This window comes from Mustela nivalis (assembly GCF_964662115.1).
Source record: "Mustela nivalis genome assembly, chromosome: 6".
NCBI classification, from domain to species: domain Eukaryota; kingdom Metazoa; phylum Chordata; class Mammalia; order Carnivora; family Mustelidae; genus Mustela; species Mustela nivalis.
Genome location: NC_139025.1, coordinates 108,866,233 through 108,887,695, shown reverse-complemented (window position 1 = coordinate 108,887,695; position 21,463 = coordinate 108,866,233). Strand labels below are relative to the sequence as shown.

Below are 21,463 nucleotides of genomic sequence, written 5' to 3'. Positions count from 1 at the left end.
ATGAATAAGGGACAGTACTTATTTTGTATGGTTGATCATGAAATAATTTCTGTGTTCTCTGAGCACATATTAATGGGGGCTTAGAGATAAATATGCCCTATGTTAAACTTTATTACATGTGATCTGTGAAGTTAATATACTATGTGTGTATAATCATTTGGTGGTATCTTAAAACTTAGATTTATTTGTATACTTCTGCTTTAGGAGATAGTTTAAAAAAAACTAGAATGTTTTTATTTTTATGATCAGGAAAGAAAAAAACGTTCTTTTTTGGTACTTCAAAAATGAAGAGTTCTGAGAGCACACAAAATTAATCTTTTATTATTCTTCTGCATTTAAATGAAGGTGAACAATGTGGCTCACCTACAAACACATTTCTGTTGGCCTTTTTCTGGAGTAATATCTTTGTGTAATGATGGTAAACAGTATTTCAGTGGGTGTTTTGTAGGTTTCAATGCCTTGTTTGGACTTAAATACCTAAAAGTGACAGTGGGAGGAAGTGGCAGAAAAATACCCAGATGTCTGTGAGATAGTGATATGTCACTTAGCACCTCAAGAGTGTTAAGTTTTAAATAACAGAAGTAAACTCCCAAGAACTGACCTTCGCTAGGAGCCATTCTGTTTTGTACAGCTTCTGCTGCATGTGGCCGTGACCGAGGAGACTCTCGTTGGGGTTACCAGAGGACACCCTTGTGGTCATAACCAAGTTGTAAATGTCAACAAGATTCTTCTTGAATGTCTATCACATGTGTATCAGTAATTCTCAAGTAGATAAAAATGAAACAAAGATTCATTTGGGAGTTAGCACTCCCAGAAGGTTAGTTTTAAAACAGAACAGCAGAAGGAGTTGTGACATGCATCCATAAGCAATTATAAAGACTTGACAGTTATTTAGCCCTCAGTTCCTAGCCCTGTGGTTGAACTGACAGCATGCCAGCGAAGGTAGTGAGGACTGTTTCAGTCCCATTAATGTCTTCTTGAATGTTAGCCTGTGGTCGGGATAATGATACATGTTCAGTGATTGATGATTTTATAGTCCCAGGGGATTCTGGGTGATCTCTGTTTTTTGTGAGCCAAGGCAGTTTGCTTCCCTGTTTGGGCCTCTAGGAAGTTTTTCTCATCTTTACTAAAATCATTTTAAGTTAGCAAAAGTGTAGATATCACCTGAGGTTTAACTAACCAGGATTCAAAGCCTTGTTTAAAAACAATATGATTCTGTGCTTAGTATGTGTTAAGAGTTAAAAATTATAACAGTTCTTAATCTACAGAGCTTTTGTAACATTTATTTGTAAACCTTAGTATCTTTTTTCCTCCTTTGTTTTCTTTTAAACATGTCTTAAGTTATAAAGAGAAACTTAGTAACATCTATTTTGAAATACTAACATTAACTTTAATGTGTTCATGGTGTGTGCAATTTCATCTTAAAGACTCAAGAATTTAAATTAGCTGTTTTTGTTTTTGTTTTAAGATTATTTATTTATTTATTTATTTATTTGACAGAGAGGTCACAAGTAGACAGAGAGGTAGGCGGGGCGGGGGGGGGGGAGCAGGCTCCCTGCCGAGAAGAGAGCCCAATGTGGGGTTCGATCATAGGACCCTGAGATCATGACCTGAGCCGAAGGCAGAGGCTTAACCAACTAAGCCACCCAGGCACCCCAAATGAGCTGCTTTTAACAAATGTTTTCCTTTTTACATGGGTCAGTTTTTCTAGTAGTCTGTCTTGTTCTACTTGTATTGTTAAATATATGTTTGCTATTCAGGAAAAGATTCATTTCTAGTATATTGATTGTGGATTATTTTTAATATTTTAATTTAAACTTGTAATTACCTCGTAATAGGTAGGGTTTATAGACAGAGGAAGGAAGGTAGAAATAAATATTTTCCTAATTTATTACAACTTAAAATTATATTTTCTTAGTTTATCCTTTTTTAAAAAAATGATCTATAGAACTTTTTTTGGCTATAATGAGTTCATAGGGCTAATTTTTTTAAGATCATTAAGAAACTACTTTAAAACCTTAAAAGGAATAAAAGGAGCACTTCTGTTTAGTTTTTCAAGTAATGAACAAGGAACTTGGTTGGGAATGACCATTTGTAAGTCTGTATATTAATTAGATGAGTGTCATTATGCTCAATTAGCAGGGCTGCCAAATAATCTCTTTAATACTCTGGTCTTTTTTTTTTTCCCTCTAGGGTTTTACAGACAGCCCTCATTACAGTGATCACTTGAATGACAGTCGATTAGGGGCCCATGAAGGCTTGTCCCCAACACCTTTCATGAACTCAAATCTGATGGGTAAGTTGGTAATTCTCTGCAAGTAGTCTTTATAAAGCCTCTTTGGTCAGAGACATTTTTTAGTCCTTTGTCCAAGAAATACATGTAAGTATCTAGAAAAAAAATTCTTGTGTTTCTAGGGGCATCCAGGCTTTCCTTTTTCAGCTCAGTTTGAGGAACAAGCATTCAGAAATATCACTGGTACCAAAAAAAGGAAGCAGCATTTTTTATAAATTTGGCAGTGTCTTTGTGATATCAGGCATTTTATGTTTTCTGCTTTCTGGGCAAAGAAGCATTTTGAGACATTTGTAATTTACTACTTGTCTTAACAGTCAAATCTATATGTGGCAATTAAAAATATGATAAAGGATTGATTTTAAGCAGATTTTACTTACAATATTTCTTTTGACACTATTTGTTTAGAACTTAATAGAGCATTTAGAGGTTGGCAGCATTTGTTTTAAGCACTTGGGTTCGTATTGGGAATTTTGAAGTTGTGTTCTGCATTAATGAAGTTGTACTTTGAAGGATACTACCTACCACCTGAACCCGATTATTATATTTTGGCGAAACCTTTAGGTTAGCTTTTTTTTTTTTTTTTATTTCTCTCTTCTCCCTGCAAAACACCTATCACTCTTTCCCTCACCTCTTTCTTTCTCATGTGAAAGTTTATAGCTGTTCAAGCTGAAGTGATAAGCCCAAGCTTCCCGCCCCCCCACCCCCCGTAGTTTAGGTGCCCTTTTTTTTTTTTTTTTTTAAAGAAACAGTTTTATCTTTTTGCAGAACCTGATTAAAAAGAACCTGTGTTTTATACCATTATTTTTCCTTCTTGCTTGTGCTGGGCCTGGGCATATTAGAAAGCTTTGTTTAATCTGTTTTACTTATTGTCAGTGGCATCATGTAAATATGGAAATTTGTGTAATTGACATTGATTTCATTACTTACTCTGTTTCTTAAGGACGTGACCTATATTATGGTCTTGGAATTGTCCTTTTAATACACAGCCATGCTAAACTAAGTGGATTATCCAAATCCAAAATCCTGGTGGTCTGCAATTTCTTTATAAATGGTTTTGCTTTGCACAGTCTTTGTTTAATTCCCTTATCCACTATAAAGTGTTGAAGAGACTGTCTGATATTCTAGTGTGGATTTTGCCTAAAGCAGTTACCACTTTCAAGCCAGAATCATTGAGTATGACATAAGAGTTAAAAATCTAATGAGCAATAAAACTTGTGTTTAAAATGACAGTTTGTTTTAACATAAATGCAAATGAAAATCATATCATCCCAGATAAAAATCAGAATTAAATTGAGAACAAAATAATTATCCTTGCACTTAGTTGGGGAAAACTTTTTTATCTTTTAAATTTTCTGTTGAACTTACTGTCAAAGTAAAATAGATGTGACACTCCAAATAATTTCATTCTATAGTATATCTTTTCCCCAAGTAGCATTTAATTTATTGTAAATATGGTGGAGCAAACTCAATCATTTTTTAAAATTTCAGATTGAACTAAGCTTTCTTAGTTGAGGCTATACTTAAACGTGAAAAATCAGAAATTGCCCTTTTTAAAATGTATGTGTTTATATTTATTCTTAGCTAACAGTTACGATTCTTAAGCCCAGTAGAATTGCATCATTAGCATAGCTTTGACCCAAGGTGACTTAAAATTGTGGGGATAAGTGTGGGAATTAAATGAATTCTAAGAAGTATGCATGTCAGTCACTTGGTCTGAGCATCTGTTGGCTAAAAATATTTCTGTAATTCAGTTTGAGGTAACATTTTCTTAAAACAGCAGTTATGAGTGTGTGCTTGTTGGTTGCTTCAGTTTACAGATAATTATTAGAATACTTTTAATAGTCATGCATACCCTGTGTATTAAATCAGCATCTAAAATAAGTCTTAAAATATTATAAAAACTCAAATTTATAAATAGATCAATCTCTTCACAATATAAGTAAAAAAAAAAACCTGCATTCATCTGAACTACACTGTACAATTAATCAGGTGAAGCTACATTTTCATTTTAAGTCGTAATTATCAAGTCTTAAAAACGTTTATTTACCTATAAAGAAGGGGGAAATGAACCCTGAAAAGATTAGGCAGATATTTTCAAAAGGATTTCACTGGTCATTGGCAATACCTAATTTACTATATTTTTTCCCTTTTATTTTCAATAAAAATGATCAAATGAGGTATCTAGCAGTTTAGTGTAAGCACTCTGCATGACAGTAACTTGCTTTTGGAAGTTATTATCTCCTGAATTATAAAGTAGTTCCATACAGCAACAGGCAATCCAACTTGATGTGAGTTGAAGGAAATGAACTGTTACATATCCAAATATGTGGGTTGATAGCGCTCGGTAGAATTACAGTGGATAGGTTACTTTTCTAGCTATTTGATAATTTAAGCAAATTTCAGGCTAAAAACCTATGTTGTTAAAGCATGACTAAGATGTGCATAGCAGTATTAGAAGCATTTGGAACTGTATAGTTCCAAATCCTTCCTAATCATCCTACCAGGTAACACTTCACAGTGATGCCATGAATGAAGAATGCTCAAAAACAGTTAAAGCTAATAGGAAAGCAGTGACATATTTCATTATTGCTGTCAACATATAAAAATACCATTAAGGCTGGGGAAGAATCATATGCTAGGGGATGTTGTTATTTTTTGTATTATGTTCAACCATAAGCACATTTGCCTAAAGAAATCATGGATTATAAAGTGCTACTGTCTTTCGTGATGGAGCTCTCAAACACTTTAATGATTTTGCACATTGCAAAAATGAGAAATTTTGTCTAACAAGGATTGATAATGATTCAGTAATGAACAATTTGCCACAGAAACATGCATTTCTGTATTAATTTAGGTATTTTGAAGTATTTTACACAGGAAGTAAAGCTATTATTGTTCGATCACTTAGTGTTTCTTTTTAATGAATTCCAGAATTATCCCATTGATTTGTCAGTATGGGAAAAAGGGTTTTTCTTATGTTTCAAGTGAAATAAATACATCATTTTGGCACATCACTAAGTAATTAGCATCAAACAATTTTGTACTCTATTATAGGAAAGCTGCAAAGCTTTGACAATAGCAATGAATTGTACAAGTATCACCAAATAGTCACCTATTTCTAGTCTCTTCCGGCTTTAGTCCATTTCAGACTACCCTTGGTTCTCTCCGTAATTTCAGTAAAAATTTGCTTTTCTTTATCTGTTGTTGATTAGATAAATTTTTGATGATGGTAGGATCAGTCTGTTAATTAGATATGGAAATTAATTATTTCATAGACTTGCCTACCTTCAATTCCCAAGTGATTGGGGAATGAACTCCTTTTATCTTTCTACCTCTCCATGTTTATCAAAGCTTTACTTATTTTAGGCTAAATCTATCTATATATATATATAGAGAGAGAGAGAGAGATGGAGAGATGGAGAGGGGGAGAGAGTGTCAATGGAGACTTTAAGGATAGGTATACCTTCAATTGTGTTCTTTTCTGAGACTTAACTCTGCTGCTAGAGAGGTTTTATCCTGTAAAGAATGAGAGCCCATGTGATGATATAGGAAAAAATGCAGGGCTAAGAGTTAGGAGATGTGGGCTTCATTTTACGTCCTTAAAATTACCTTTTTGATATGGAACTGCTAGGTAGTCTCAGAAGTCTTCTGCAGGTCTAGAATTTTATAATTTTATAATCTCATGTATCTAATATCTTTTATCTAATCCTGAAAAAGACTGCAAATAGAATTATAACTGCTAGTTTGCAAATGACAAAACCAAGGCACAGGAAAATTAAGTGTGTTTTTCCTGAGGTCACAGTCAATAAATGGCAAAATTGAATGTAGGATCCCTGTCTTCTGACTCCCAAATAGTCTTTCCATTAGGCATATAAGGTATTTGTTCTTTCTATATTATGTTTGGAAGTTTTTACTAACTTGTCATTTTCCTCAACTTTGATTATGGAGATCCTGATCTTGAGAAACGACAATGAAAAAATGGTTCCATAGTGACATAACTTTGGGACACATTGTATATCATGTGACCCTTCTTAGAGATTCAGATTGTACTTTGGGATATTAAAGGCTCTGGGAAAAAAGGGGACGGAAAGCTTATTTAACTTTCTTCAGCTCTGTCACATCCCAGATTCACACAGCACACAGAAGCCCTTTTGTAAAAAGAATCATTAGCCTTTGAGGAACTACTTTTCCATGAAGCACACACTAGGAAATGCTTCTTATTGTTTTAAAGGGAAAAAATAAGATATAATACATGAAAGTTCTCTGAAATGCAAAATAGCAACAATATTAATGATACTGCTTTTTAAAACTTATTTTAGACATTTTAGCTAATATTGCAGGTTGGGTTCAGTTGTTCCAGTACATTATTAAATCTCTTTTTCTGAAGTACTTAAGTTATAAACAAACCAGCTGTCCTTCCTTTGATGTTTATTTGCTTAGCCCTTCTTTACCTCAGAGTTCAACGGGCCTCTTCTAATAGCAGTTACTATGTTTTATTTTCATTTCATTATGGATTAAATAGATTTCTATGGGCTTATATGGGAATTTTAACATAAGTACACTTTTTCCCTATATATTTGCTCTTTCAAACAACCAGTTTCCAAGAAAACTCTTTTGTTTTTGATCCTGCCTGCAGTATGATTTCTGATTAATCCAGAATTCTCCTAGAGTCACAAAAAATGTAGAATCACCATTTTCAGAATATCAAAGCACAACAGAACTCTGCCCTCAAAAGATTTCTAACTTTGATGTACATGAAATTCCTTCACTAGATGAGATAATGAAAATGATTATAATTATGCTTAGGGGAAACAGTGTAGCTTAATATCTGGTTTTACAGTACTTCATAAGATGAGGCCTTCATACTTTGTCCAGTGTTTTTTATTTTCATCAATGTTTTATTAGCCTCCCATCTCAAGAAAGGATATGGGTTATATATTCATTGATCTTCATTCTCTGATCTTTAGCTGCTTACAAACACAGAATGTTGGCACTGAGGGAAACTTGAGTGAAAGAGATCTAGCTACCATTAAAGCAACCAAAGCCAAGAAAAATGAAATGAGTAGTTCATTAGGAACTACTAGTTGAGTAGGAAACAGGGACCCAACCCTTCTGGTTATTATTTTTTTTAAAAAGATTTCATGTATTTATTTATTTTGACAAAGACAGAGATCACAAGTAGGCAGAGAGGCAGGCAGAGAGAGAGGAGGAAGGCGGGGCTCGATTCCAGGACCCTGGGATCATGATCTGAGCCGGAGGCCGAGGCTTTAACCCACTGAGCCACCCAGGCGCCCACCCTTCTGATTCTAATTTAGCTCGGGCCCCTTTCTACTACACTGCTTCTTTTCCTTTTTTACCTCTTCTGTGCAACTATTTGTCCATTTGATCCTTTTCTCCGCATTATTGCTCTTTTATCTTTTTCTTTCTCCTGCTACTGATTAGACCCTGATTAACCATTCTGAATTGTTGAGTACCTTACTCCTTCTCCATCATGTACCCGTTCATGCCTTTTTTCTGGCGTTTAATATGTGAAAATACCATATGGCAGAATATAAAATTAAGATTCAGTCTGTCTTTACAGACTTTAGTTTTAGTGTGGTAGGAGAAGTAATTTCAATAATTATTACACATATTAAAATGTGAGTGATACAGAGAAGTCCTCACAGAAATTCGGAAGAGATTAAAAGAAGGTACAACCAGAAGTGATCAAGAAAAGTTTTATTGTGGAGTAGCATATTCCAGTCTATTTAGTCAGAACTCTTTCTCTTAAAAATGACAGAAATTAACTTAAACTGTGTTTGATAAAAAGTGGTATTCAGTCACATATTGCAGACTGCTAAAGGTAGATTGATTTTAGGCATGGCAGGTCCAGGGGTTCAAACATTGTCATCAGGTCTCCCTCTTTCCAATTGAAAGTGTTTGTTGAGAGAATTAGATAACTCTGGAGAGGCAAATTGGACCACGAGGAGATTTGAGAAGTGGGAAAGTGGGGGACAGAGGGGTACAGAGTTTACTACTATCTCCTCCTCTCTGCTTCTAGTTCCCATACTCCAGTCTTTCCAAATTGTTGTAAATTGTCCCTTCTGGCTCCCATATTACAGGATACCTTATTCCTTAGTGATTTCGAATGTTTTCTTTTAGTGCAGTTATGTATTTTTAAAATAATACTCTGTTCCTATCTGTGTTCTCTCTTTCTATGTCCCTACTTTACCTTCACAACCTGAAAAGCATCTTCTTTTCCATAGTTAAAATGACCTGTCAACCATTCTTTCTGAAACCATTTCTATGAGCCAGAGATTAGCTAATGTGTTTTGTTTTGTTTTCGTACCCAGTCTGGGAAAGACCAGGCTAGTACTAATGCCTCACTTTGAAAGGGGTTCCAGCGTTTCAGGGGTACTCGTGTATAGACTCAGGTCCCTTTTATCTAAGCATAATTAAACCTGAATGAATTACTTAGAAGAATTACTTAGAATTACTTAAAAGAGATGCCAAGATTTTGGAAGATAGAGGAAAAAATGTTTGATTGGGGCTTTATTTTGAAAATTAAAAGTAATATTAAGAAAATAAGCAATAATTTATATAATTCCCTAGTTCTTAAGTGAACAAAGAGTGAATTAATTACTCAGTTTTTTTTTTTTTTAAGATTTTATTTATTTATTTGTCAGAGAGCGAGCGAGAGCGAGCATAGGCAGACAGAGTGGAAGGCAGAGTCAGAGGGAGAAGCAGGCTCCCGGCGGAGCAAGGAGCCCGATGTGGGACTCGATCCCAGGACGCTGGGATCATGACCTGAGCCGAAGGCAGCTGCTTAACCAACTGAGCCACCCAGGCGTCCCAATTACTCAGTTTTTTGGTGTATTTTTTTTCCTCAGAAAAATGTTTGGTAATATATAGAAATGTCTTTTACTTTACATTTGAAGCTTCTTGATTTTTCTCTTTAGTTATTAACTGACTCTCAGTTTAGGTTCCAATCTGTCAGTGGCTTTGTGTTTAATTAAATGGTTCTTTCACATCATTTTTAAGGACCTCCTGCAGTTTTGCTTCTCTTGCATGATACTCAGCTTTTGATGGATTTCTTTGTATTTGCTTTGTATAATGGGATATTTAACAAAAGACTGACCAACAACATCATTGACTCTGGCCTGAGATAGCCACACTGTGAGGGCCATTTCACTGGGATTACTTTTTTTTTTTTTTAATTTTCTGGTTATTGATGAATGTTTTCATGGGGTTGCAATGTTGCAAAGTGGTAACTCCTACAAAGACCACCTTTATTTTATAAACCTGTGTTTACCCAATCCGTTTGCTCATCATTACTTGTGTGTGTATGTTCTATGATCAACAGTAATCCTTTCTGCTCTGCACAGTTTTATCATAGGTCAGTGGCATAGATCTGATAAATAGTTCTTCCTTGAATCTTCCCATTGTTTGTATCTAATTCTAGCCAACCAAACATGAACTCTGCCTGTAGTGGGATCCATCACAGGAGGTGTGGCTACTTGGTTACTAGAGAACAAAAGAATGATTTTTTAAGAGGGATTTTTGTAAACTTTACAGTTATCCTAGATTTGTATAATCTGAGGACCACACCATGGCACATAGTTGAGAATTTGGGGCACTCTTTTCTATTAGGGAAAGTCCTAGAGCAACATTATCAGATCTTCCCTTCTATGGGTATTATTTCACATTTCCTTGCTTAGGGTTATAAATGATGCCTTTATCATTTACGGTCAGTTTTTTGAGTATTTTGTTAAATACTTAAATAATAAAATTCTCATAGAATGGTTGAACTGGAATGGATCTTAGAGGCATCATAAAGACTAGAAGTAGGAAGAGGTGCAACTGGCACTCCCCTACCCTTTCAAAACGAAGAGTTAGTACTAGCTTGGTTAGTGTCACAATGTTTGTACAGGTTTTAATTAGCCACCAGTTGAAAATGAATTGTTTTTTAAATTTGAAAGCCTGTCCTCAATTGCTTTGGTTTTCATGGTGGAAATATTGTTTGAAGGTATTCAGATCCTACCTGTTACATAGATTTTATACTGAGTTGCTGTTACTCAATAAGCCTTGTGTTTTCTGTAAGCTCCTCAAAAGGTTGTTGCTTGAGTGTCAGTCTGCCATTTTTATAGTCTTCTTCACATCTATTTCTCTTTTTTTCCTTAAAAATTCAGCCTTTGCTTTTTATTTTAAAGATTTTATTTATTTACTTATTTGAGAGAGAGAGAGCACAAGTGCACAGAGGGGCAGAGTAGGGGAGGGAGGGAGACAAGCAGACTCACTGTGGGACCCATTGCAGGACCCTAACATGGAGCTCGATTTCACAATCCTGAGATTATGACCTGAGTCAAAATCAAGAGTCAGACCCCAACCAACTGAGCAACCCAGATGCCTCCAGCCTTTTTTTTTTTTTTTTAAGATTTTATTTATTTATTCGACAGAGAGAGATCACAACTAGGCAGAGAGGAAGGCAGAGAGAGAGGAGGAAGCAGGCTCCCTGCTGAGCAGAGAGCCTGATGCGGGACTCGATCCCAGGACCCTGAGATCATGACCTGAGCCGAAGGCAGCGGCTTAACCCACTGAGCCACCCAGGCGCCCCAGCCTTTGTTTTTTATAGCTCACGTTTTCTGTGGTGTTCATGTTGGGTTTGTTTTGTTTTTGTCATTTGGGATTTTAGATTTTTATGAACAGTAGAACTTGCCCTTCTACCTATATTTTAAGGCTTTCTGATACATGTATGTATGTGTGTGTGTGTGTGTGTGTCTCTCTCACACACACCAGGCTGAGTTTTAATTCTACTTGAGTAATGTTTTTTTTGCCTATTGACATTTGCATTGTGTATTGAAATATATAAACAGTCATCCTTGTATTACATACTTGTTTTTCACTTTAAGAATATCTCTGGAGGATTGTTAGACTCTCAGATGGTACAAAATTTCTAGGGAGTCACAATTAAATGGGAGTAGAGCACAAAGCCACTTTACTGCAAATTAATTAGTTTATGGTCATAAATTATATTTATTTCTGTTACATACTTTTCTACACTGATCCCTGAGATCAGGGGTCAACAGATATTTTTGCAAAAAGCCAGATAGTAAATAGTTTAGGGTTTGCAGCCCAGGATGCAAAATCAGTGATATTATGTAGGTACTTATATAACCATTTAAAAATGTAAAAAGCTATTCTTAGCTCAGGGGCTATAAAAAGAACATTTGGTGGCCTGGATTTACTCTAAAGGCTATAGTGTGCTAATCTTGTTCTAGATAACATTACAAAAATACTTTAAACAGTAGCAACTCTGTGAGTTTTTGAAGAGGTAACAAATGCTATATATGTGTGTATGTGAAATTCCATTGAACATAACAGGGTTGTGTGTGTATGTGTTTTGAATAACCAAAGTGATTGGTGGCTGTGTTAGTGGTGAATTATTTCTAAAATTTCTAGGGCTTTATTCCCTCTATATAGAATGGTAAATTATTCACTAGAGTAGTAGTTTTCTCTTGCTTTTGTCTCTTCAGATAATGATATTGATAATTGACTTTTTAGGCAAATGTCGATTTCCTTCTTCTGAAATCTTGTTGTTCCCTTTGTTTTGTATAATCTGAATTAAAAAAAAAAAAAAGCTCCTCCTTAAAATACTAATGTAAAATTGTAGCTGTAGTGAGTTGAACTAGCACATTAGGAGAGGAAAAGATGAAACTTGGGCAACCGAGTGGAGATGTGGCAGAGAGGCAGCTCTTTAGAGAGAGAAATCTGCAGAGAAGAGCTGTGCAGAAGAGTCTGTAGGAAATATCTGTGTTGAGAGGGTAGTAGATGATAATGGCATAATCATCAGAAAAGTGCATTGTTGCTTTAGTGAGAGTCTGTACTCTCAATCTGGGAGTCTCCCCAGAGATTCACATACTGAGTGTGTACAGTGAAAAAATTACAACATTTTCAGATTTGTATCTGAACAGCTTCTGTAAGATAAGTGTAAATTATGGATTTTTGTTACAGTTCATGTAATTTTCATGTGAAGTACCTTAATGGTTTGTGTTTGAGAAGTTTTCTGATTTGATATGCTATTCACCCTCAGTTTTTAGGCTGTCTTCTGTCTAAAAGATTTAAGAGAAGATCTAGTGCTATATTTGCTCTAGGATGATTTTTGTAAATTTTTGGTCAGGTTTACATACAATGAAATAAGCTCACATCAGAGAAGTCTCATCTTTTTTTTATTTTCCTTTCATATAGTCTGAGGGTCACAGGAAACTGCACTTAGTGACAACATTCAGTGCAGAGAGCATTTTTATTCTTGGTATTTGTGTGCAGGTGTGTGCACACATGCACATCTGCATGTTTAGACAAGATAGGAACAAATATAGGAAGTATAGGCTTTTGTTTTATTTTACTTTAAAGTAAGGTTTCAATGAGGTATCTTTTTAAAAATGTAAGTATTATTTTTAGGGTTTTCAAAAAAATATTTCTTAAAACTTTTTTAGCGGTCTCTACATCCAACATAGGGCTTGAACCCAGGACCCTGAGATCCAGAGTCTCACACTGTTCTGACTGAGCCAGCCAGGCTCCCCTATCTTTAGGTGTTTTATAAGATACTAGAAAAGCTTTTCAGATACTAGCATAGTAGCAGGTGTCTGCTTATACTTTTTCCCCAGAGATACAGAAAGGATATATGTATATATCCATTCTTGATTCTTACATTGTGGTACTCTCTGTATCTGTTTATATCTTTCTTATAATCTGTCCAAGATTCCTTTGGTCAGCTTGCTACACTGAATAGTTATAGAACATTGCAGCTCATCTGAACTCCAGACTGTTTTCTTTGTACAATGTGCTTTTACTTTTCCAGTTTACCATGACACCCAGATGGGAAAACAGTGTCCCAACACATTTACAAAGATGAATTTATATACCCATTAAATAAAATACATTGTGTCTCTATTTAATTCTACCTGTAAGGAATTTAATCTGAAAGTAACTGAAAACTTAATTAGGAATGTAAAATGGTATAGCTGTTACAGAAAACATTCTGTCGGTTTGTTATAGGAGTAAATATGCAATTACCATACAACTCAACAATTGTACTCTTGAACACTTATCCCAGAGAAATAAAAATTTACATGAATGTTAATAGCACCTTGTTTGATAATAGCCAAAAACTGGAAAGAATCCGAATGTCTATCACTGGGTGAATGGTTAAGTAAACTGTGATACGTTCGTACCATGAAATATTATTCAGTTATTAAACAATGCAAAAATTTAAATGAATCTTGAGTGAATTAGGCTGAGTGGAAAAAAGCCACTTTCACAAGATTACATACTGCATGATTCCATCTGTATACTACTCTTGAAATGGTAAAATTAATGAATCAAGAACAGATAGTTGGTTACCAGAGGTTAAGGAGACAGGTGCGTGTGGTTATAAAAGATAAACACGAGAGATACTTACATGCTGATGGAACTGTTCTGTATTGTGATTTGTGATGGTGAATACATAAAGCTACACCTATGGTAAAACTGTATATAACTAAACATACACAGGTGCATGCACACAACAACAACACCTGGGAAAATCTGAATAGGATAAGTGGATTCCATGAGTGTTGATATCCTAATTGTGATATGGCAAGATGGGGAAATTCATAAAGGGTCTACAGAATCTCTCTAGTATTTCTTACAACTTCATGTAAATCTACAGTTATCTCAAAAATACATATACAAATAGATAACTGAATATATAAGTAAATTAAGTGAAGGAAATCTTAAAAATGTAGAAGTGTATAGCTTAAGGATTACAGGAAGGAAGAGAAGGGCCAGAGTGTGCAGAGATTATTTTTCTAGAAACATGTCTAATGGAAATCTGTACCAAAATAGTCACCTTTGGAGCCTGTGAAAACCCATGTATTTCTAAAGGAAGAATGTCTCTGAACTTTTAGTTTTAGGAAACCATAACACTCTAATGGTGTTATTAGAAAGTGAGAAGAATCTTTTTGTCAATGTTTGTCTTTTGCTTTGTGTACACAGCACTGTTGTACCCTTGGGCAATAGAAAGTGGGTGGGAAACATCAAAGGCCAAAAGGCTGTGTATGTGTTCTTGAGGACATCAACAACTTGAAAGCGTCAAAAAATCAAAGTAATCTACATATCAGTATTGAGTATTTACATTGAAAAATATTTCCAAGAGGGCAGCATCTAACACTTGGTGCCTGGGGTGAGGGAAAGAGAGTAAGCGTGTCAGAAAAACACTGGAAGGTCCTAAAGTTAATTTGTTAGTGGTTAAACTTCACCTGGGGCTGGTCTTTTTCACCTTTTCTCCCCTAGAGATGCAACAACAAATTTTGTCTGGGCCTATCCTCATTTTACTTTAGTGAGAAGTGAGGTTTGAGAATCAGGTTGACTGCTGTTTATAATCTCAGTTAGATAGGAAAAATTCCTTCCCCTCACTTAAAATGCTAATCCTACTTAGGAAATTCTTTTGCAGTTTTCAGGTTTTCACTAGTCCCAGGAAGCTGCTTTCCACAGGAAGAGTTTGAGAATCTAGGTGAGGCTGTTCTGGTGGTGCTTGGGGTTATGTATTTTAGGCAAACAACTCCTTAGTGGAAGTACTCTTGGAGTCTTTTGAGGTAATTGGGTAGAGAAAAGGGGAGGGTTCTTAGACATGGGAGTTGAGAAAAAATATCAGTAGGCTAATTCATAACTTCCCCTGCATTTTTAAAGTTTCTACCTAATTCCTCAAATTTTCCTAAGCTTTTTAAAAAGTCCTGCTTTTAAATAGGGGAGCAAAGAGCTAATAAAAACATGCATGCTTCTATGTTGTCAAAAATTTTGTCATTTGTAAAAAACAAAGACTATAATTATGGATCTTTTAAAATCAGAACTGGTGCATTATAAATTTAAGGTTTTTAGAAATATTTTTTAAATGATTAGCATTAGAAATGTGGATGAGTCTTTAGGGACAGATTTTTTTTTTTTTTTTTTTTTTTTTTTTGGTATAAGTGAACACTGAAGTAAAAACAAACCTCCCCTTATTAAAAAAGAGGTTTAAGATAAAGTGGCTAAATCTCAAATTTCCCTTTTTGCCTCAGTATGTCAGTTAATCTGGCTGTAGGGTATATTTATCAACTGAAGCCCACTGATGCATGCAAAGCTGAGCCAAGTACAATTTTCCCCAATGGGTCTTCTTTCTTTGGGCATTTGTAGCTGTGCTTCAGTGTATGGGGTCAGCTGGGGAAAGCTAGAAGGGCTAAGATGTCAGCTGTTATAAAGGTACTAAGATCTTGTCTTAAAAAGGGAGTGGGGCATCTGATCTTCTAAAAGTATATATTTCTTATTTCCTATGAAGCTGTTAGTTGGAAGCATGCTCAATAATGATAATTATTAATATTGTAAATGGGGCAGTCTGCTAAGTTCAGTGGTATTTAATGATTAATTCTGTAGTTTGTACTTGGCTTATGCTTTTCTTAGGTGCATAAGTATTTGTTTAGATTCTGTATTAAAAATGAGAGTTTCAAAAAAACTATCATACACTTAGATTGGAGACTAACATAAGAATATTGAAATTTTTATTTCTCTTAACATAAAGTATTTTGACTTATGAACCTGTGGCCTAGGTTAACTATTAACTAATTAAGCTAGTTCAGGTTATTTATTTTAACCTATTGTCAAAAGTAGTGTTTTAGATTTTTTTGAAATGAACACTGAATACTAATGTATATCACAAATGAATAGAAATGTCAAAGGCAGCTTACTTGGCTTTCTGCCTTTCTTCATAAAAACTGCTAGTTTAAGGTCATGAGACTTATTTTTTTTTTTTAAAGATTTTATTTATTTATTTGACAGAGAGAGATTACAAGTAGGCAGAGAGGCAGGCAGAGAGAGAGAGAGGAGGAAGCAGGCTCCCTGCTGAGCAGAGAGCCCGATGCGGGACTCGATCCCAGGACCCTGAGATCAGGTCATGAGACTTATTTAATGTCATTAAAGATTCTTATTTAAATAATTTACACATTACCGTAAACCACAGTTGTACTTATGTCAATCGTAAGGATTGCTACTCAATGCAAATACATTAGGATATCCAGGAGACATTAATTTGTGAAGGAGCAAAAATGAAGAGGTTAGAATGGCCATCAAGCTGTATATAATGGACAAAGTAATATTTTAAATCAAGATCCAAATGGTCCTGATATTTCTAATGAGAAAATACATATGTCATTCAATGTTATAGGAAACCAGACTTCAGATATTTGGAAAAACTAAAAATGACTCCCTAAATTACTCATCAAGTTGTAAAGACATAGCTTTCTCAACATGCATACTCCTGTTAACATAACAGTATATATCTGATTAGTGTCATAATGGATTGCCTTGAAAGATAATGGTTCTAAGAATCAGTAAAGCACACAGTAGGAAAGAATTAATGTGGTCAGTCTGGATTCCAAAAAAACAAGACCTTGTATTCATCTAACTATTAAGATTTTATTTTGAAGGATTCTGTTTTAAAACATTTTATGTGTACCATAATGAGGGAAAAGGACCTTTCATTTGCCTTTGAAAGCTCTGGCAGAATACTGTCACTAATTATGTGAAACTAGAAGACTCTGAATCTTCTTGGCTAGTATTTATAGTCTCGAATCTAATATACATGACATTCTCTCTCTCTCTCTCTCTCTTTTTACATTCTCATTTTTAATACAGAATCTAAACAAATACTCACGCAAGAAACTGAATCATCTTTCCATAGTGCCCATTACTTAATTTCTCTAGGACCAGGCTCTTAGAACTTAGAAAATTTGTTTTTAATTGGAGAAAGTGAGGCTCTTGTGTATAGGAAAGAAAAGAATGCAAGAGTTAGTAATGTAGCCTGCTACCTTCTGTCTATTTCCACAAAACCCTTTAATTTGGGAGAGTCAGTCTGTCTTTATAGGTTGTTTGGGCTCAACCTAGATAGAATGGATGTGTGGCCGTTGAAAGCTAAAAATAGACTTGGTCCGTCTCATACAAATGAGGAAGCTGAGATGTTAAGATTGAGGTGCTTAGAGGCCTCACTTTCAGAATATCCGTAACATTTATTGAGTTGTTAAGGGCAAGGAAAAAAGTGTTGATGTGATAATAGGAGATTCACAGTGCAATGTGTGGATTACTGGAGTAATAGAGTCGACAGAAATGTAGAATTTCAGTGAGTAAAGAACACATTTATATCCTGTCCTAGGTGCAGTGTACTTGGTCTTAGTCTCATGTATGGGGTCTTGTGGTGAAGGCATATTTGAATGTCCTCCCTTTTCTGACTTGCTCTAATCCCATTCTAGTATTTTGGGTTTTATTTTTAGCTTTATGAAGATGAAGCTCACCTGTGGCAGAACTGGCTAGGGGTAAACTGATTTGCTTCTGGTTGGCTTCTTGGAATGTCTTCTTATTTCACCCCTGGACATAATCATGGAATAGCTAAATCCCAGTGAGTTTCAGGCCAAACTCAGTGAAAACATAGTGCCAGCTGCCTTTCTTAGGGCTTTGTTGCAGGCTTAAAAAAAGAAATTTGGGATTCACTGGGGGTTAGTGGCATGCTTATCCCTCCCTGAATCTAAGAGAGGGAGCTGTTTTAAACTGAGGCCCATGGTATATGCTTATTGAGGGAAAATGACACAGAGATAACTGATCAGCAGACCTTGGTAAGTTTTCATAGTTGGCCTGTGTGGCATAGAGGAGTCTTGAGAAGGTGGAAATGAAGAGTTGTAATGGAAATTTTTCAGTCCAGAAACACGAATCTTTTGGCAGCTGAAGTTTCTAGCTTCCTAGGTTTGAGTAGGAAGCCTTGGGGCTGCGAATAACCTTCACGCCAAACTAGCCCTGCCTGACCATGCTTGAGTTTCTAGGTGATCTGACTTTCCAGTGACCTGACATCAAAGTGCAAAGGAACCAAGCCTCAGGTAGCTTTTTCAGGATTAATCCTGTGCCTGAAGGTGGATGACTCCTGGGCAGATAAGTTGAGCAAAGAACACTAGCACTTGGAATGGCCTAAGATATCTGCTAAGTGTTTGTGCCTGTGCATGGCCAAGCTGCAACTTGATCTCTACAACTGTTCAGAAGCAGAGGAGCTGCATTAGAGTAGCTTAGATTGCTGTGTGCTGGGAGTATAGCAGTTGAGATTCCGTCCTTTCATCAAGGCCTGGGCAATACTGATTTTCTGTGGAAAACCAGTGGACAGGCAGTTCATTTTTGTGAAATTGTTTTGGTATAGCACAAATTCTTACAGTTTTTTCTGCAGAAGTTTTAATACACCACGCATCTCTTCATGTTTTGTTGCGTGCCTCTATATCCTAAACACTGTGGTTGAGAATGTAGCAAATACCAAGATGAAAAGAGTGTCTTCAAAAGAATTAAGGACTCAGATGTGTGCTTCAGTAAGCTTATAATGTATATAAAAATAGAATATTGTGTAGACATTAAGTTCCAGATTAAACTATGGGAACTCAGTATATTTGATCTAAGTGGAAAAGAAAAATAAAATGTAAGCTCATTTAACTTAAACATGATTTTCAGTTTGAATGCTTTTTCAGTTTTCTCTTAAGAATTTTACTTTTTCATGACCAGAAACTATCATACATATCTCTACATCATTGTCCCTTGTGCCCTATCTACACAGATAGATGTGTAAGTGCTCTTAAATAGTTAAGGTGACATTTCCTGAGTGGTTTTCCCTTACCTTTCTAGGAAGCAGACTGTATTTAAGAGTCTTGTCTGCTAGATGATACAGAACCACCTTTGGAAAAGTAAATTTAGAGGTAAACCTGGCGATGGTCCCGACCTTGAAATAGAGTCTTGGGCTTTGGTAATGACTTTCTCAGTAGGGATAGGAGACTGTAGTGAATGGGCTTAAAATTTTGAGAACTATATTTAAGCCTAACAACTGAATTTATTTTTCTGATCCCTTTTTGAAAGCTTGTTTATCTCTAATGTGTTATTTTTTGCTCTTTGACATATAAACATATTGCATGATCTTTATTTATCACTCCGGCAAGAGCTTGGTTCTTAAGGGGAACTGGTTATGACGGGCAGTCATCCCAAGGTGCTTTTCAGCCAGTGAAAAAATTATAGGCTCTTTAACCTACTGTAATGTTTATGTAAGTAATGATGATTTTAAGTGAAGGTCATGGTGGGTTGGGTGGGGCAGAAAGACAGCTTTTGTAAGCATTTTTAAGATGTATGAATTTCTCACAGAATTGGTTCTAGTTTGAGAAAATCTCAGTGTTGATCTTCTTCCCAAAGAGACAGTGTTCTTGGTTTCGTAATGTAGTTGATTGACTTTTAAATTGTTTTAAATTGTTTTGTCTTTTGGAGTCTTTATGCCTTGTGCTAATAAGTACATACTGAATTGAATAAATGAATGAGTAATAGCTGTTCCTTATCAAACTCGAAAGAAAAATAAGGGGGACAAAATGTAAAAAGGAAAAAAAATGCAAATTAACCTGGAACATCTTCATTTTCCTCTGTATATATTGCAAGACAGTTAAAACAGTTACATTCACCACCTTTAATGCATTTCATTAACGTATTTAAGAAATGAACTACATGAGCAAATAAATGAAACAAAGGCATATTCTTCTAGATGTTAGTATCTGATGAAGGTAAATTAAAAATTCTATAATTTCTAAGATTTTAACATAAAAATATATGGTTTTATAGTTATTGTGAAATTGACAGTAACATTGGTGACATTGGAAACTTATAAGCAACTGGCTGTCTTTACACACTACCATGGAATCAGTTTGAAACTATTCAGAACCTGGTTGAGATGTGGATTATATTGGAAGAAGCTGTGACTAATAGAAATGACTTAAAAGAGCAAGTCTTTAGGCAAATTCTTAGAAAAGGCTGGTCTGTCATTTTTGTCTGAGTTTTTATTTTGTTTCTTGTTGCCTCGTATTTTACCAGTGATTGGTTTGGGTTAATAAGCATAATCTGTCAGAATGTTAATGTATTATTAAAACTTAGTCAAGTTGTATTGCTTAGTTCCTGGGAGAGAAGCTTAAATTGAGGGAGAAGGTAATTCTGTTATTTGGAAGTGTGATAGACTATAGATGACAAATCACTGCAGGGATCTACAGTGAAGAGTTGTGCACCCAGGGTACCTGGTGAGCAGAGGGATGCTAGATGGTAGGAGAGGATTAGACAGTCAGAGGTAAGAAGATATACTCCTTCCACCTACACCTAGGAAAGAAGGGGAAAATGGCATTTTCTTTCTCAATTCTGTCCAGCCTCTTATTTACATAGGACCTTACTGTGTTGGGTTCTGTTCTAATTGTTTCTATAACATTGTCTCATTTAATCCTCAAGAAAACTTGTGAGATGTAGGTATCCTTATGCTCATTTTAACAGATGAAGAAACTGAGGCACACCAAGGTTAAGTGTTTTATTAATACCATTAGTAGTGATAGGGAAATATTGGTCTTCTTGATTCCAAATCTTTTGCTTTTTTTTTTTTTTAAGATTTTTATTAATTTATTTGACACACAGAGAGTACAAGTAGGCAGAGAGGCAGGCAGAGAGAGATGGGGAAGCAGGCTCCCTGCTGAGCCTAGAGCCTGATGTGAGGCTTGATCCCAGGACCCTGAGATTATGACCTGAGCCCAAGGCAGAGGCTTAACCCACGGAGCCACCCAGGCACCCCAAAGCTTATGCTTTTTAACTGTCACACTATACTAACCCTGGATTCCACACGTAAACCTTTTCTCGTGTACAAATAAATTCCAGGTTCCTAATATGACTGACTTATAAATAAGACTGTGGGACTCAGTGATTCACAGGTTATGTTTTTGGGGGGTTTTATGTTTCTTGTTTATTTATTTATTTATTTGTTTTTACTCTGCTGGATATTGTTGCATAATATTTTCTAAGTGTGGATTTTCTTTTAGTAATTATTTATTTACATGATGTATGAGAGGTTTACAATCTCGTCCTCTGAGAGGTTACATTTTAGTATAGTTTTATATAATAAGTGCCATTCTCATTTCGTTTAGACTGCTGCATCATTTTATTTTTCCTACACAATTTAATCACTGGGAGACAGGTATTTTGTTCACTTGTGATCAAGTTACTGAGAAGAAACCTGGAAACAGAATGATGAAGTAATTTAATAAGAACTTTTATGGACTTCCTTTCCCAAGTATGACTTGATTTGAGTACTAA

At 35.4% G+C, this 21,463-nt stretch overlaps 1 protein-coding gene and 1 long non-coding RNA gene across 13 annotated transcripts in view; both read left to right on the top strand.

The window, feature by feature from the left end:
• TCF12 (transcription factor 12) overlaps positions 1-21,463 on the top strand; it is a 390,121-nt gene that overhangs the window by 203,201 nt on the left and 165,457 nt on the right. For all 12 annotated transcript variants that reach the window (XM_082733805.1, XM_082733797.1, XM_082733804.1 and 9 more), the window contains one exon: positions 2,194-2,296. In XM_082733805.1, the coding sequence (XP_082589931.1) occupies positions 2,194-2,296 (103 nt within the window). The remainder of the gene's footprint in view (positions 1-2,193; positions 2,297-21,463) is intronic.
• On the top strand, positions 15,242-19,914 carry LOC309866256. Its single transcript, XR_014312532.1, has 2 exons — positions 15,242-16,069; positions 16,233-19,914. It is a non-coding gene; the product is annotated as an uncharacterized lncRNA (long non-coding RNA).